We start from the raw sequence: 12,165 nt of genomic DNA, 5'->3' as shown, positions 1-12,165 counted from the left end.
GGTTATTAGCAACCGAGGAAGAGCTTATCCTCTGTAAGAAGGCAACTATCTAGGGAGGCGGAAGCGTGCCTATAATAGTCTCTACTCCATTGAAGATAAATGTTCTGAAGCCTAAAGCTTATAAAGGCTCAAGGAACACAAAGGAAATTAACAACTTCCTATGGAGCTTGGAGCAATACTTCAAGGCACTTGGCTTAGTAGAAGAAGCCAAGAAGGTTGACGCTGCCGCACTCTTCCTTGAAGATACCGCAATGTTGTGGTGGAGAAGGAGGAGTAGCGACATAGAAAAAGAGACATGCACTATCAGCTCGTGGGAAGAATTCAAGGAAGATCTGAAGAAGCAATTCTACCCTGGCAATGCTATTAGAGATGCAAGGGCCAAGTTGCAGCGACTCTCACATAAGGGAAGCATCAAGGAGTATGTTAAAGAATTCACAGACACACTCCTTGAGATTCTTAACTATACCGATGAAGAAGCCTTGTCTGCGTTCACAGATGGGTTGCAAATTTGGGCAAGGTTAGAGTTGGAGCGTCGTGGTGTCTAAGATATCAACACTGCTATTGCCGTGGCCGAATCTCTAATAGAGATCAGAAGGCAAGACAAGCACAAGCTCGACCAAGATAAAAATGGCAATGAAAAGAGTGGGGCAGACTGCCACCATAAAAAGGAAGGCTCCTACAGGTTTGACAAGCCTAGAGAGGAAGGCAACCATGGCAGCAAGGATGACAAAGTTGGATACAGGCCACGTCTCAAGTGTTTCTTCTGTGATAGACTGCATAAAGCAAGAGAGTGCCCTACAAAGAGCAAGCTCTTTGCATCGGTCGAAGAAAAGGAACAACACCAACGAGAGCAAGAGGCGTCCAAGATGAGATCACTACAACTCCTCAGTGCCATCAAAATAAAATTCGGAATGCCTAAGTCTGAAAAGAAGGGTCGATTGTTCGTCAAGATAAAGGTTGGAGGCCACTCGGTAGAAACATTATTGGATACTAGGGCTAACAATAACTTTCTCAAGGCAAAGAAAACATAAAGACTTGGCATCAAGTATACGAAAGAGCAAGGATGGCTTAAGGTTGTCAATTCGGCACCGAGTGCGACATGTGAATTTGCGCGAGACGTCAAAGTAAGCCTCGGTGAGTGGTCTGGCCTCTTGAATTTTTCTATTATTATGATGGATGATTATGAAATGGTATTTGGCATAGAGTTTCTGGACAAAGTAAATGTATTCACACTTCCATTTGCCAACACCATGTGTATATTGGAGCAAGGAGATACTTGCATGGTATTGTTGAAACGAGAAGCCAAGCCAAAAGTCAAGAAAATCTCGACCATGCAACTATTCAAGGGATTAGAAAAGGCTCAGCCCATATTCTTTGCAGCATTAAAGGAAGAAGTGGAAATCGTACCACAAGATGAAGTGCCTAAGGAGACTACAGGGATCCTAGAAGAGTTCAGGGATGTAATACCTGCGGAGTTACCGAAGAAGCTCCCACTGAAGAGAGAGGTGGACCATAAGATTGAGCTGGAGGAAGGTACAAGCCCACCTATGGTAGTCCCTTATCACATGGCGCCCTCTGAGTTAGAGGAGTTACGGAAGCAACCAAAAGAGTTATTGGATGCTGGCCACACTAGGCCATCCAAGGCTCCAGGTGAAGCACCGGTACTCAAGTAAAAGAAACTAACTCTGAAGCAAGTAAGATGGCAAGCATTTCTTACGGAGGCCGACTTTGTGATGGAGTACAATCCGGGAAAGACAAACTTAGTGGCCGATGTGCTAAGTAGAAAGACAGAGTTAGCTTCCATCACTAGCGCTATCTCTCCTTTGTTGGATCAAGACAATATGGAACAAAACAGGTCCACCGGTTTGTTAAAGCCATTACCGAAGTCCAAAGGATGGCATGAGAATGCCGACATGTGCTCATCTAACCAAGACCTCCAAGAGAATGAAGAAGTGGGCGGATATAAAGAAGAGGCACTCAGAGTTTGAGGAGGGAGGCTTAATGATGGTAAAGCTCTTTCCCCATCAAAGCCGAAGATTCACTAAGGAACTTCAAGGACTTAGTCAAGGCATACAAGGAGGACGCGACGAGGGCGTCTCCAGAATGAGTGGGGAAGAATGTCACAGCCTGCAAGTTTCCCCTTCTCGCACGAAAGTTCAAAGGCCCAAGAAGCCTCCAGAGTTCGTTAGAAAGCAAGAAAGGATTGTAAAACATTCTAGAATCATCTAGAAGAATCTGGAAGCATCTGGAACATTCTAGAATAATCTAAAAGCATGTAGAATATATAAATAAATAAGTATGAAATTGTGTTGAATATTCTAGATACTTAATTTTAGCCATTAGATCAAATGTATCCTCACAGTCTATTGAGGAGGTGGATGTCTATATATAGCTTAGAGATTTCATTTGTAATCATCAAGCAAATCAAGCATAATCAAGTAAAAGAGTAAGAAAGCTCTCTTTACAAAAAAGCTCTCCAAGTTGTCTTTAGCTCTCTTTTGTTCTTCTTGCCATCCTAGCTAGCATTTTGCCTAACATTCGAAGAGTAAGGCTGACTAGCTTACTTGTCTGCGAGAAGAAAGTAGCAGTAGTTTGTGCTGCACGATTCGTTGGTAGAAAGACCAAATCGTGACAATATGCATGCAAAATCTCAAACGAAAAATAAATACTTATATACATACGTATAGTTCTCAATTTAGAAAATATACGTAATTAGTATAACCTAATACCACATTATTTAAGTGACCAAATTACAAAAAAATATCACATAATATTATTATGATTTTATTTTAGGTGTGTCCTGTTTCGCATCACAAAATTATTATTCTAAACTGATTAATTTTCTTACTTTATAAATTTAATTTATTCAATAAAATCTCACTTCCTTCTGGTTAATAACAATAATAATAATAATAAAACTTGTTACTATCAAAATGAAGTCAAATGCTAAAAAGGAAAAAAAGAAAATCAGAACAGTTGTCACATTTATTTTCCTTTGGCATTAACAAATCCCAGTCTAACATTTCTAGAACGTTTTAGACCATTGAAACCCACAAATATTCCTGATCTTTCCCCCTCAATTCACTTACTCCTGACCTTTCCATCTTTACCTTCCTCTATAAATATCACAATCTTCTTTACCTCTTCTGCAAACAAATCAAACACTACAACGATTGCATTTCTTTATACTTCTCACAAATTACAATGCAGAAGAGTCCTTCAGCTTCTTCCCTTGGTCCTGGTGGCCTTGACATATCTCAGGTATTCTTCAAGACCATCCACAACACCGCTCCTCCTTCCCCAACAAAACGCCACACCAAGATCTCAGTCATTGGCGCTGGCAATGTTGGAATGGCTATAGCCCAAACCATCCTCACCCAAGACTTGGCAGACGAGCTTGCTCTCGTTGATGCCAACCCCGAAAAGCTCCGTGGTGAGATGCTTGATCTCCAACATGCTGCTGCTTTCCTCCCTCGAACCAAAATCTTGGCTTCTACTGATTACTCCGTCACTGTTGGATCCGACCTTTGTATTGTCTCTGCTGGAGCCCGCCAGATTGCGGGTGAGTCTAGGCTGAACTTGTTGCAGAGGAATGTAGCTCTGTTTAAGATGATCATACCTCCGCTTGCTAAGTTCTCGCCTGATTCTATTTTGATGATTGTTTCTAACCCTGTTGATGTTTTAACGTACATCGCATGGAAGCTCTCTGGATTCCCTTCAAACCGAGTCATTGGCTCAGGCACCAACTTGGACAGTTCAAGGTTTCGGTTCTTGATCGCTGATCATCTCGATGTCAACGCTCAGGATGTGCAGGTGAGCTTACATTAAATCTGTGGACACTAATCAAATACTATCATATATTTATTAATAATTAATTGGCTTCCACTGGGTTTGAGCAACATAATCCTCTCTGAAGTATACTGAAGAAATTTTAACCAGAATTTGTTGTTAACGTTTTTGAAGGCCTACATTGTTGGAGAGCACGGTGATAGCTCAGTGGCATTATGGTCAAGCATAAGTGTCGGAGGGGTACCAATATTAAGCTTCTTAGAGAAACAACAAATTGCGTATGAGCAAGAGACGCTAGAGAACATTCACAAAGCAGTTGTACACAGTGCATATGAAGTGATAAGTCTGAAGGGCTACACATCTTGGGCAATTGGGTACTCTGCTGCTAACTTGGCTCGCTCTATACTTAGAGACCAGAGGAAGATCCACCCTGTTTCAGTCCTTGCTAAGGGATTTTATGGTATTGACGGTGGGGATGTGTTCTTGAGCTTGCCGGCGCAGCTGGCAAGAGGCGGAGTCTTGGGCGTCACTAACGTGCATTTGACGGAAGAAGAGGCAAAGCGACTTAGGGAATCGGCTAAGACTCTCCTAGAAGTGCAAAGTCAGTTGGTAATATGATCGAGGGATCTATCAATTTCACATTAAAATGTTAATCTGTTGCGTTTTCTATATACACAAAGTTCTCCTTGAACTTCTCATCACTATATACTTATAAAAGGCCTACTTCTTGTTCCATTGCCAGCCTATATATATATATATATATATATTATATATACTATCATTTCTGTTTTAACTCCGTAACTTTGGTTTTGAAATTAACAATTTTCTTTTGCCATCCTCAATTTATTACTTCATTTCACATTTTCAGTTGTTTTGCATTGTATTGGAGAAAATAAATAAAGAGTTTAAGTTCCACAACTTTCATGCATTTTCATATTTATATCTCAAGATCAATGTAACAATTTCTTTTTCTTTTTTCTGAAACCATGTAACAATATCTTTTTAGTGAATTATATCATAGTAAAAATGAATTAATTAGATATGAAGAAATAAAGAAATTGAATAATCATGCCTGGGCTAGAAAATCATTGAATTTGTCCAATATGAGAAAAAGAGTTTTCTGTTTGGTCACATTGTTAATACTTGGCTCAACGGAAGTTAGTATCTAAAAGGAGAATTAATTTGGTAAGAATATGTGCATGATATTTTATAATACTATGTGTGCGTCAGTTTTTCTTTTTTTCTGTCATAAAAGATTATAATTAATTTAAATTATATCACTATGGTAAAGTATATAGTGCACCAAAAATAACAGAAAAATTTCTAGTTATTTAAGAACTTCATTATCAATAATAATTCTTAGGATCTAGCTAATGGCGTAGTTGTTTTGATGACTTACCTTACCTTTTAATACAAAAGATGAAAAATCAGAAGACTAAGCCGCAATTAAACGCAGATAAAACACACCACATAAATTATGATTGAGCCACATGATAACCTAATTTGTTAGAATCAATAGGTTTTCAAATCGTTCATTTGAATCTTTCCATTTTCCAATTCGATCCGATCCATTCGTTGTTACCGGAGGCAACAAGATCGAGTTGGTAAGGATTAAAAATTTCCCTTCATTTTTCTAGTTATTTTTATGATCATCGATCGTAGAGGGGTCCCTTCAAAGAACAAAGAAAAGAAGCTAACCATTTTAATGATTTATCGCTTTCAATGTTAATTTTTTTTTATATCTTTTTTTTCTATTTTATTAAAAAATTTACATAATTTAATTAATTTTTTTCTATAATTAAATACTGAATGAACTACTAAAAAAATAACAGTCATGGAATGGAGGGAGTAGCTAATATCATACTTTTTCTTATTATCTAATTTTTTTAGAAATTAACTTATAACTTTTTATTTCATATAAATAGTATTTTCCTCAATTTTTCTCATAATAGTACTTCAGTAACTATTATTATTTACATACTAATCAAATATTCAAGAGTATAAATATGTAAAAACACTCTTTTAATATAATCTCGGACCGGAGGGTACATAATATTATTCCTAAGGGAATACAGTCTCTCGAACGTTAGACCTTTCAAAACCCAAAAACATCCCTTACCAGTCCACTTTCTCCTCCTCCCTTTCCCACTATAAAAAAGGAAAAAAGAAAAGACCACTATCATTACCTTCACCAATTCATCCCACACATCAAACTCAAAGACTTCTGATCATCGCATCGTTAACGATGCAGCAAAGTTCTTCAGCAGCCTCACTTGGACCAGGCGGTCTAGACCTGTCACAAGTCTTTTTCAAACCCATTCACAACACATCTCCGCCTTCTCCAACAAAGCGCCACACTAAAATCTCAGTCATCGGCACCGGAAATGTCGGCATGGCAATAGCCCAAACCATCCTCACCCAAGACTTAGCGGATGAGCTCGCCCTCGTCGACGTCAATCCCAACAAACTCCGTGGCGAGATGCTCGACTTACAACATGCCGCTGCTTTCCTTCCCCGCACTAAAATCCTCGCTTCCCCTGATTACTCTGTCACCATTGGATCTGATCTTTGTATTGTCACTGCTGGCGCCCGCCAGATCCCCGGAGAATCTAGATTAAATTTGTTGCAGAGGAATGTCACTCTGTTCAAGAATATTATTCCTCCGCTTGCTAAGTACTCGCCTGATTCTATTTTGATGATTGTTTCTAATCCTGTAGATATTTTGACTTTTATTGCTTGGAAGCTTTCTGGGTTTCCTTCAAATCGGGTTGTTGGATCGGGTACGAATTTGGATAGTTCAAGGTTTCGGTTCTTGATTGCTGATCATCTTGATGTCAATGCTCAGGATGTGCAGGTGAGTATGGATTTTCTTTTTCTATTATTATGAAATTTGTCGATAATCATGAATCTGATTATTAGATTTAGTCAAGTAGGATTTGGATAGGTTTTGCGAAAAAAAAACAAATAAACTAAAGAACTCTAATAATGGTAATTGCCTACGATACGTTGTCACCTAAACATCAAATCTGTAAATATTAACAATTATTGATTAGTGTTAATAATAGAACATGGGTCAATTATTTAATACTGTATAAGGAAGAATTTTCGCCAAGTATTTGTATATTTGTTTATAAGTTAACAATGCCTGGAAGAATGATTTATTCTTTTTATTTCTTTACAGGCCTATATTGTTGGAGAGCATGGTGACAGCTCAGTGGCATTGTGGTCAAGCATAAGTGTTGGTGGGGTGCCAATATTGAGCTTTTTAGAAAAGCAGGATATTGCCTATGAGAAGGAGACACTTGAGAACATTCACAAAGCAGTTGTGGACAGCGCCTATGAAGTGATTAGTCTAAAGGGCTACACGTCTTGGGCTATTGGGTACTCTGCTGCTAACTTGGCTCGATCCCTACTTAGAGACCAGAGGAAAATCCACCCCGTTTCAGTCCTTGCTAAGGGCTTTTATGGCATTGATGGTGGGGATGTTTTCTTGAGCTTGCCTGCACAACTGGGTAGAGGTGGAGTTTTGGGGGTCACCAATGTGCATTTGACGGAGGAAGAGGCACAACGACTCAGGGACTCGGCTAAGACCCTGCTAGAGGTGCAAAGTCAGTTGGGAATATGAGTTAGCTATATCAATGGACTTCCAAGTTCCATTCTTGCATTTTGTAGAGAAAGTCTACTCTATTCAATTGTCCTTTTTCTCAAGTTAGCGTTTTTATATAGACAACGCTGCCTGCTTCTTTTTCCACTGGCCTATTGTGGATTTGTTTGAACCTTGTAGTTATGGATTTGAAAATGCAAGTCGTTTGTTCTTGGCGGTTCTGATAAAATAAGAACTAGTATAAATTTATTTTTTAAGCAATAAAGAGCCTGCTTGAATAACCAACCCTGAAACGCAGGACGTTGCAAGATTTGAGTATAATAAATCTGACCAAATCACACATGAGGATTAGATAGAAAACTGAAATATTGTATTAATGTAATCTAATGGTTGCTAAATACTTATATATATAAATTAATTTGTATCTTTGCAATCTATTTATCAGTATGACTAATTAAATAGACAACAGCTTGACTTTCATGAATTTGAAGAAAAAAACAAATAATATAGACTCTACTTGAACTAGATGATAAAAGGTCATCTTCCTAGCCCATTCGACTTGGAATTAGGCTAGGGCCATCTCTTGAACCCACTCTCACTTCTCTATGACCCACACTAGCCCACAACTGGCTCTCATGGTGGCGTCCAGAAAATCAAAGGAGTGATTGGTTACAGAGAAAAGGGTGGGCAATTAAGCAAAATTCCTTGAGAAAGTGAAAGAAAAAGAAACTTTCTTAGGTAGAGCAGAATCCAAGTACAATTCCTTTAATACTTGAAGTTGATAGTATGTCTCTGCTAGAGCTGAATAACTGATGAAACTTTCTGGACTTGTTGACCAGGCGCAAAAAGGTATGCATATGATAATCGGCCATGGGAGAACCATAAATGACACTTTTTCTTTGAATTATTGCACGTTCCTCTGCTAAACAAGACCAACTGGGGTAACATAACATTATGATTGATATAATTCCAGGGATTAGAATGGAAGATGAGTTTCTTATTTTACTGCTTTATTGCTTTTCCAATGATTTCAGTGCATTTACGTCTATTAAACTAGGTAATAAAAAGTGGTGTAATCAGCTGAGCAGAGTCGAAAAATATGCCAGGTTCAAGCTTGACACGGCTTCCTATAATTACATCTTATAACTTGTATCTGCGATCAAGAATTATGATGCCGATTTTCTTTTATAGGTTGCTAAGGTTCAGATAAAAGGTATCTGTCACTCGTTATCTAAACTGTGCCCCCGCTTTGCGTGTTTATACTTATTTAAACAAGTTATTACAAAAAAAACCGCGTCGCCGTTGCTAAGTTAAGAATATGCGCCCGTAAAAACATGTACTGACAGACTACCAATGGAAACTGCCCTGCTTAAATTACTTTTCTATAATATTTCTAATGATGTATAAGTTGTCAAGTTGCTAAATTTCGCGACCACATGCCTGTCATTAGAGCCAATTAATACCGTCGCTAAAAGCATATTCTCATTATAGATTAGTGACGAGCAATGCCTTGTTAAAAGCCTTCGCTAAATTTTGAAATATTAGAATGATGGACATCGTGGATAAAGTCCATTGCTAAATATTTTTTGAAAATTAAAAAAAAATAAATAATAAGCAGTCAAAAAATGCGTCACTTGATATTCATATAACGGATGTAGTTAGTATATACTGTCGGTAAATGTTTTTTAAAAGAATTATAAAATTGTTGGTATGTTATAGAATTTTATTATTATTTTTTAACTGAATATTTAATAATTAGTTTTTATTGATTTATTGATAATATTAAATTTTAAAATGTATGCAAAAGTGTAATAAAAAATTTGTACTATGAAAAAGATAAATTAAAAAAAACAAAGTCTAATCGGAGGCAAAGGAGAGGGAGGAGGAGGAGTCCTGATTAACAATTGCAGCATCAAGCATACCGGTACTAGAAGCATTGGTTGATTGAGGAGCAGCCGGATGAGGTGGAACCATGCCTGCACCCCACATTCATACCATGTGCTGCATCGTTCTCCCAAGTTCAGCTACGCAAACGTCGTACTCCTACTCGAGTTTTGCTCAAAGCTCGCACCTCAATGCCTCCTGCAAAAGAACTAGAATTGCCCTAAGCTGTAATAAACTAAATAATATTAAAATTTTAAATATTTAGACATTAAAACTAAAAAGTAATAAAACTTAAAATAAAATCAAAATAAATAACAGAAATTTTAAAAAATATTAAAAACTGAATATTTAAAATTAATAAAACTTAAAATATAAAAATATTAAAACAAAAAACAAAGAATCAAATATATAAATACCTAGACGATGACTGGAGGCAAAACAGAAAGGTGACAATAAGGGCATGGCATCAGTGGGAATGAGGTCTTTAATGTCAGGTCTCTATTAAGAAATATGAGAAAAAAAAAAAAAAACAATTAAATACAAAACTTATTAGTCTATGGGTGGCAGCGAGGCGACGTCAACAGAAGGAGATGATGGTGTCAATATGTTTATAAAATTTAGCAACAAACATGTTATCATTATTAAACTTTAGGGTTTGCCTTTTTGTTAAAGAAATGCCAACGTTTCATTAAACAATTTCATTGATTGACATAAAGCCGTCGCTAAATACAATTCACTGGCACAAACAACAATGCCGTTTCATTCCTAATATATAACAATGGCCAGGTGTCCGTTGCTTCATTACACCATTAGCGACGAATGTTGCTGTCGCTAAGCGTAAAACTATGGTGCTAAACGTTGGCGTCTAGTTGCCACCACGTATTTATGATCATTTTAGTCATTGCTAAGCACATCTGTTGCTACATTGTCACAGAAACAAGCATCGACTATTCGCACCACATATAGCGATGATCTTCCCTTCCGTCGCTAAACTACTGTGGCCATTCCAGAGATATACAACTCCTCGCCAATTTATCGTAACATCGTCATTATACCATTGTTGTTTTGCCTTGGGAATGTCAGATTTTCTTGCAGCGAGTGCTTCGTGTCTCTCCGATCTATTGCAAAAATTTATGAATTTCAGTGGAACCATCAGGAAATAAATTAAAGTCATCATAAAAATTACACTTATTAAAGATACATAAATATTCAGTTAAAGTTATCCATATATAGCAAGTTAGTAGTTGAATTTAGTTTAAACTTAATTTTTCTTAGTATGTAGTCATTGTTCGTTGCAGTTATCGATTTAAACTATAACTTTTTTTTCGTTAATTATTGTATAAGATCTTTTTATTTTTATTTTTTAATGAATTATATAAAATTTAAAATTATTAATTTCTCTAAAATTTTAGAAGTGTTTTCTTAAATAGCAAGCCATATATGAATATGAGATGGACTCTTAAGTAATTTACTGACTCATTAGTGAATATCATAACTTTAATATATTAACGATGCTAATTTATATTTTTTTTGTACATATATTTAGAATTGATTCAGAGTGTGTTGGGTAGAACTTTATAATATTTCAAGAGTTTTAACAAACATACATAAGATTCAAACTCGAAATTTTAATTAATCTAGAAGAGACTCTTACTATTTCAGTACACTATTGGATGTTAATTTATACACTTAAGTAGGTGAATGCACAACTATACATTAATCTCGAGGTTAATGGCCTAGCGTCTAAAATAACACAAGTAAATTAAACCCTGCCTTTGACGAGCCATGCATGCAATGAAAGGAAAGAAGAAATATATGGAGAAAAAAACAAGACAGATTAGCCGATTGTATTAACTAAGATTTTATTTCACCTGCTTAATACAGTAGCATATAGAGACATGGAAGAAGGCAAGAAACTAACTATCCTTTGATCCATGAAACAAAATACAGCCAAGGGGAGATTATTGATCTAAAATATATATGTTCACGGCCTAAATGCATAAGTCGATAAGACATATAAAAATATAACCCATAACAGAAGCAGGAGAAGTAGAAGGATGATTTAGTGGCAAATGAATCCAGATGGAAGCGTCTTGCCGCAGGTGGTGAGGAACACGCCCAAGGCAACGTTAAGGTCGAGAACGATGCCCAGCAGATTAGCTTTGAGTGCAGCACAAAGGCAAATAGCAGCATCAAGGTCAAGAAGAGATGCAAGTGGGGAGCAGTAATTAGTACCGAGTTTCAGCTTGGTGTAATCAATTGAGCAAGTGCCACTTGCACTCACCATGCTGAAGAAAATCAGGTTCAGGCAAAGGACAAAGGCAGTGATTGCTTGAGCTCTGGATGCCATTCCTCTACTCGGATGATATATGTTTGCTTAAAAGCTTTGGTATGTTCCTTGAGCTAGCTGCTTGTGCAATTGGTGAAGAAGGCTTATGGGAATTTATAGAGGGAGAAAGCCCCGCTCATTGACTTAGTCTGAGCTTTTAAAATCATCAACTTGACCCATCTGCTAGTATGCACGTTGCATCTCCGCCATAGCCTGCCATTGCGCGCCGAGGATGGCGCCCTCCTCTTAAATTACTTAACCCCAAGTGGAAATAATCGATGATACTATAAACGTACGGGTACTATGGGAAAACACAAAGTTTTAAAGGATCTTGTTCATATAGTAGCATGTAATAAGTTAATTAGTTTGTCCAAGTAGGAGTATTCATTAACAAAACCTAAGTTGCAAGTCTGTTGGCATGCTTTCTGCTTTGTTTTTGTGAACTTCATTTTTCCAAAATCAATAAATTAAGACTTATGTGAATTTGAGGATTAATTCACTCAGAAAAGGGTATTTTTCTCTACTCCTTAATTATGGATTGGACTTCAAATTCTTGCTA

At 37.0% G+C, this 12,165-nt stretch overlaps 3 protein-coding genes across 3 annotated transcripts; 2 read left to right on the top strand and 1 right to left on the bottom strand.

Annotated features, from left to right (window-relative positions):
* Window positions 1-3,141: 3,141 nt before the first annotated feature.
* On the top strand, window positions 3,142-4,524 carry LOC8276936 (L-lactate dehydrogenase B). The gene is made up of 2 exons (XM_002525857.3): window positions 3,142-3,813; window positions 3,964-4,524. Exons 1-2 carry the CDS (start codon window positions 3,205-3,207, stop codon window positions 4,405-4,407), a joined length of 1,053 nt encoding a protein of 350 aa, XP_002525903.1. The 5' UTR covers window positions 3,142-3,204; the 3' UTR covers window positions 4,408-4,524.
* A 1,307-nt stretch (window positions 4,525-5,831) lies between these two features.
* On the top strand, window positions 5,832-7,654 carry LOC8276935 (L-lactate dehydrogenase B). The gene is made up of 2 exons (XM_002525856.4): window positions 5,832-6,643; window positions 6,971-7,654. The coding sequence occupies exons 1-2, from the start codon at window positions 6,035-6,037 to the stop codon at window positions 7,412-7,414; spliced, it is 1,053 nt and encodes a 350-aa protein (XP_002525902.1). The 5' UTR covers window positions 5,832-6,034; the 3' UTR covers window positions 7,415-7,654.
* Window positions 7,655-11,339: 3,685 nt separating this feature from the next.
* Window positions 11,340-11,627, bottom strand: LOC125369993 (14 kDa proline-rich protein DC2.15-like). Its single transcript, XM_048373539.1, has one exon. It carries the CDS (start codon window positions 11,625-11,627, stop codon window positions 11,340-11,342), a length of 288 nt encoding a protein of 95 aa, XP_048229496.1.
* Between the last annotated feature and the right edge of the window lie 538 nt (window positions 11,628-12,165).

This window comes from Ricinus communis, chromosome 5 (assembly GCF_019578655.1).
Source record: "Ricinus communis isolate WT05 ecotype wild-type chromosome 5, ASM1957865v1, whole genome shotgun sequence".
NCBI lineage: Eukaryota > Viridiplantae > Streptophyta > Magnoliopsida > Malpighiales > Euphorbiaceae > Ricinus > Ricinus communis.
This window is presented reverse-complemented; position numbering and strand designations above follow the sequence as displayed.

Bases quoted from the DNA above. Each gene is read 5' to 3' on its own strand.
- LOC8276936 (XM_002525857.3), top strand. From the start codon at position 3,205: ATGCAGAAGAGTCCTTCAGCTTCTTCCCTTGGTCCTGGTGGCCTTGAC. The intron at 3,814-3,963 runs GTGAGCTTACAT...ACGTTTTTGAAG, and splicing joins TCAACGCTCAGGATGTGCAG to GCCTACATTGTTGGAGAGCA.
- LOC8276935 (XM_002525856.4), top strand. From the start codon at position 6,035: ATGCAGCAAAGTTCTTCAGCAGCCTCACTTGGACCAGGCGGTCTAGAC. The intron at 6,644-6,970 runs GTGAGTATGGAT...ATTTCTTTACAG, and splicing joins TCAATGCTCAGGATGTGCAG to GCCTATATTGTTGGAGAGCA.
- LOC125369993 (XM_048373539.1), bottom strand. From the start codon at position 11,627: ATGGCATCCAGAGCTCAAGCAATCACTGCCTTTGTCCTTTGCCTGAAC.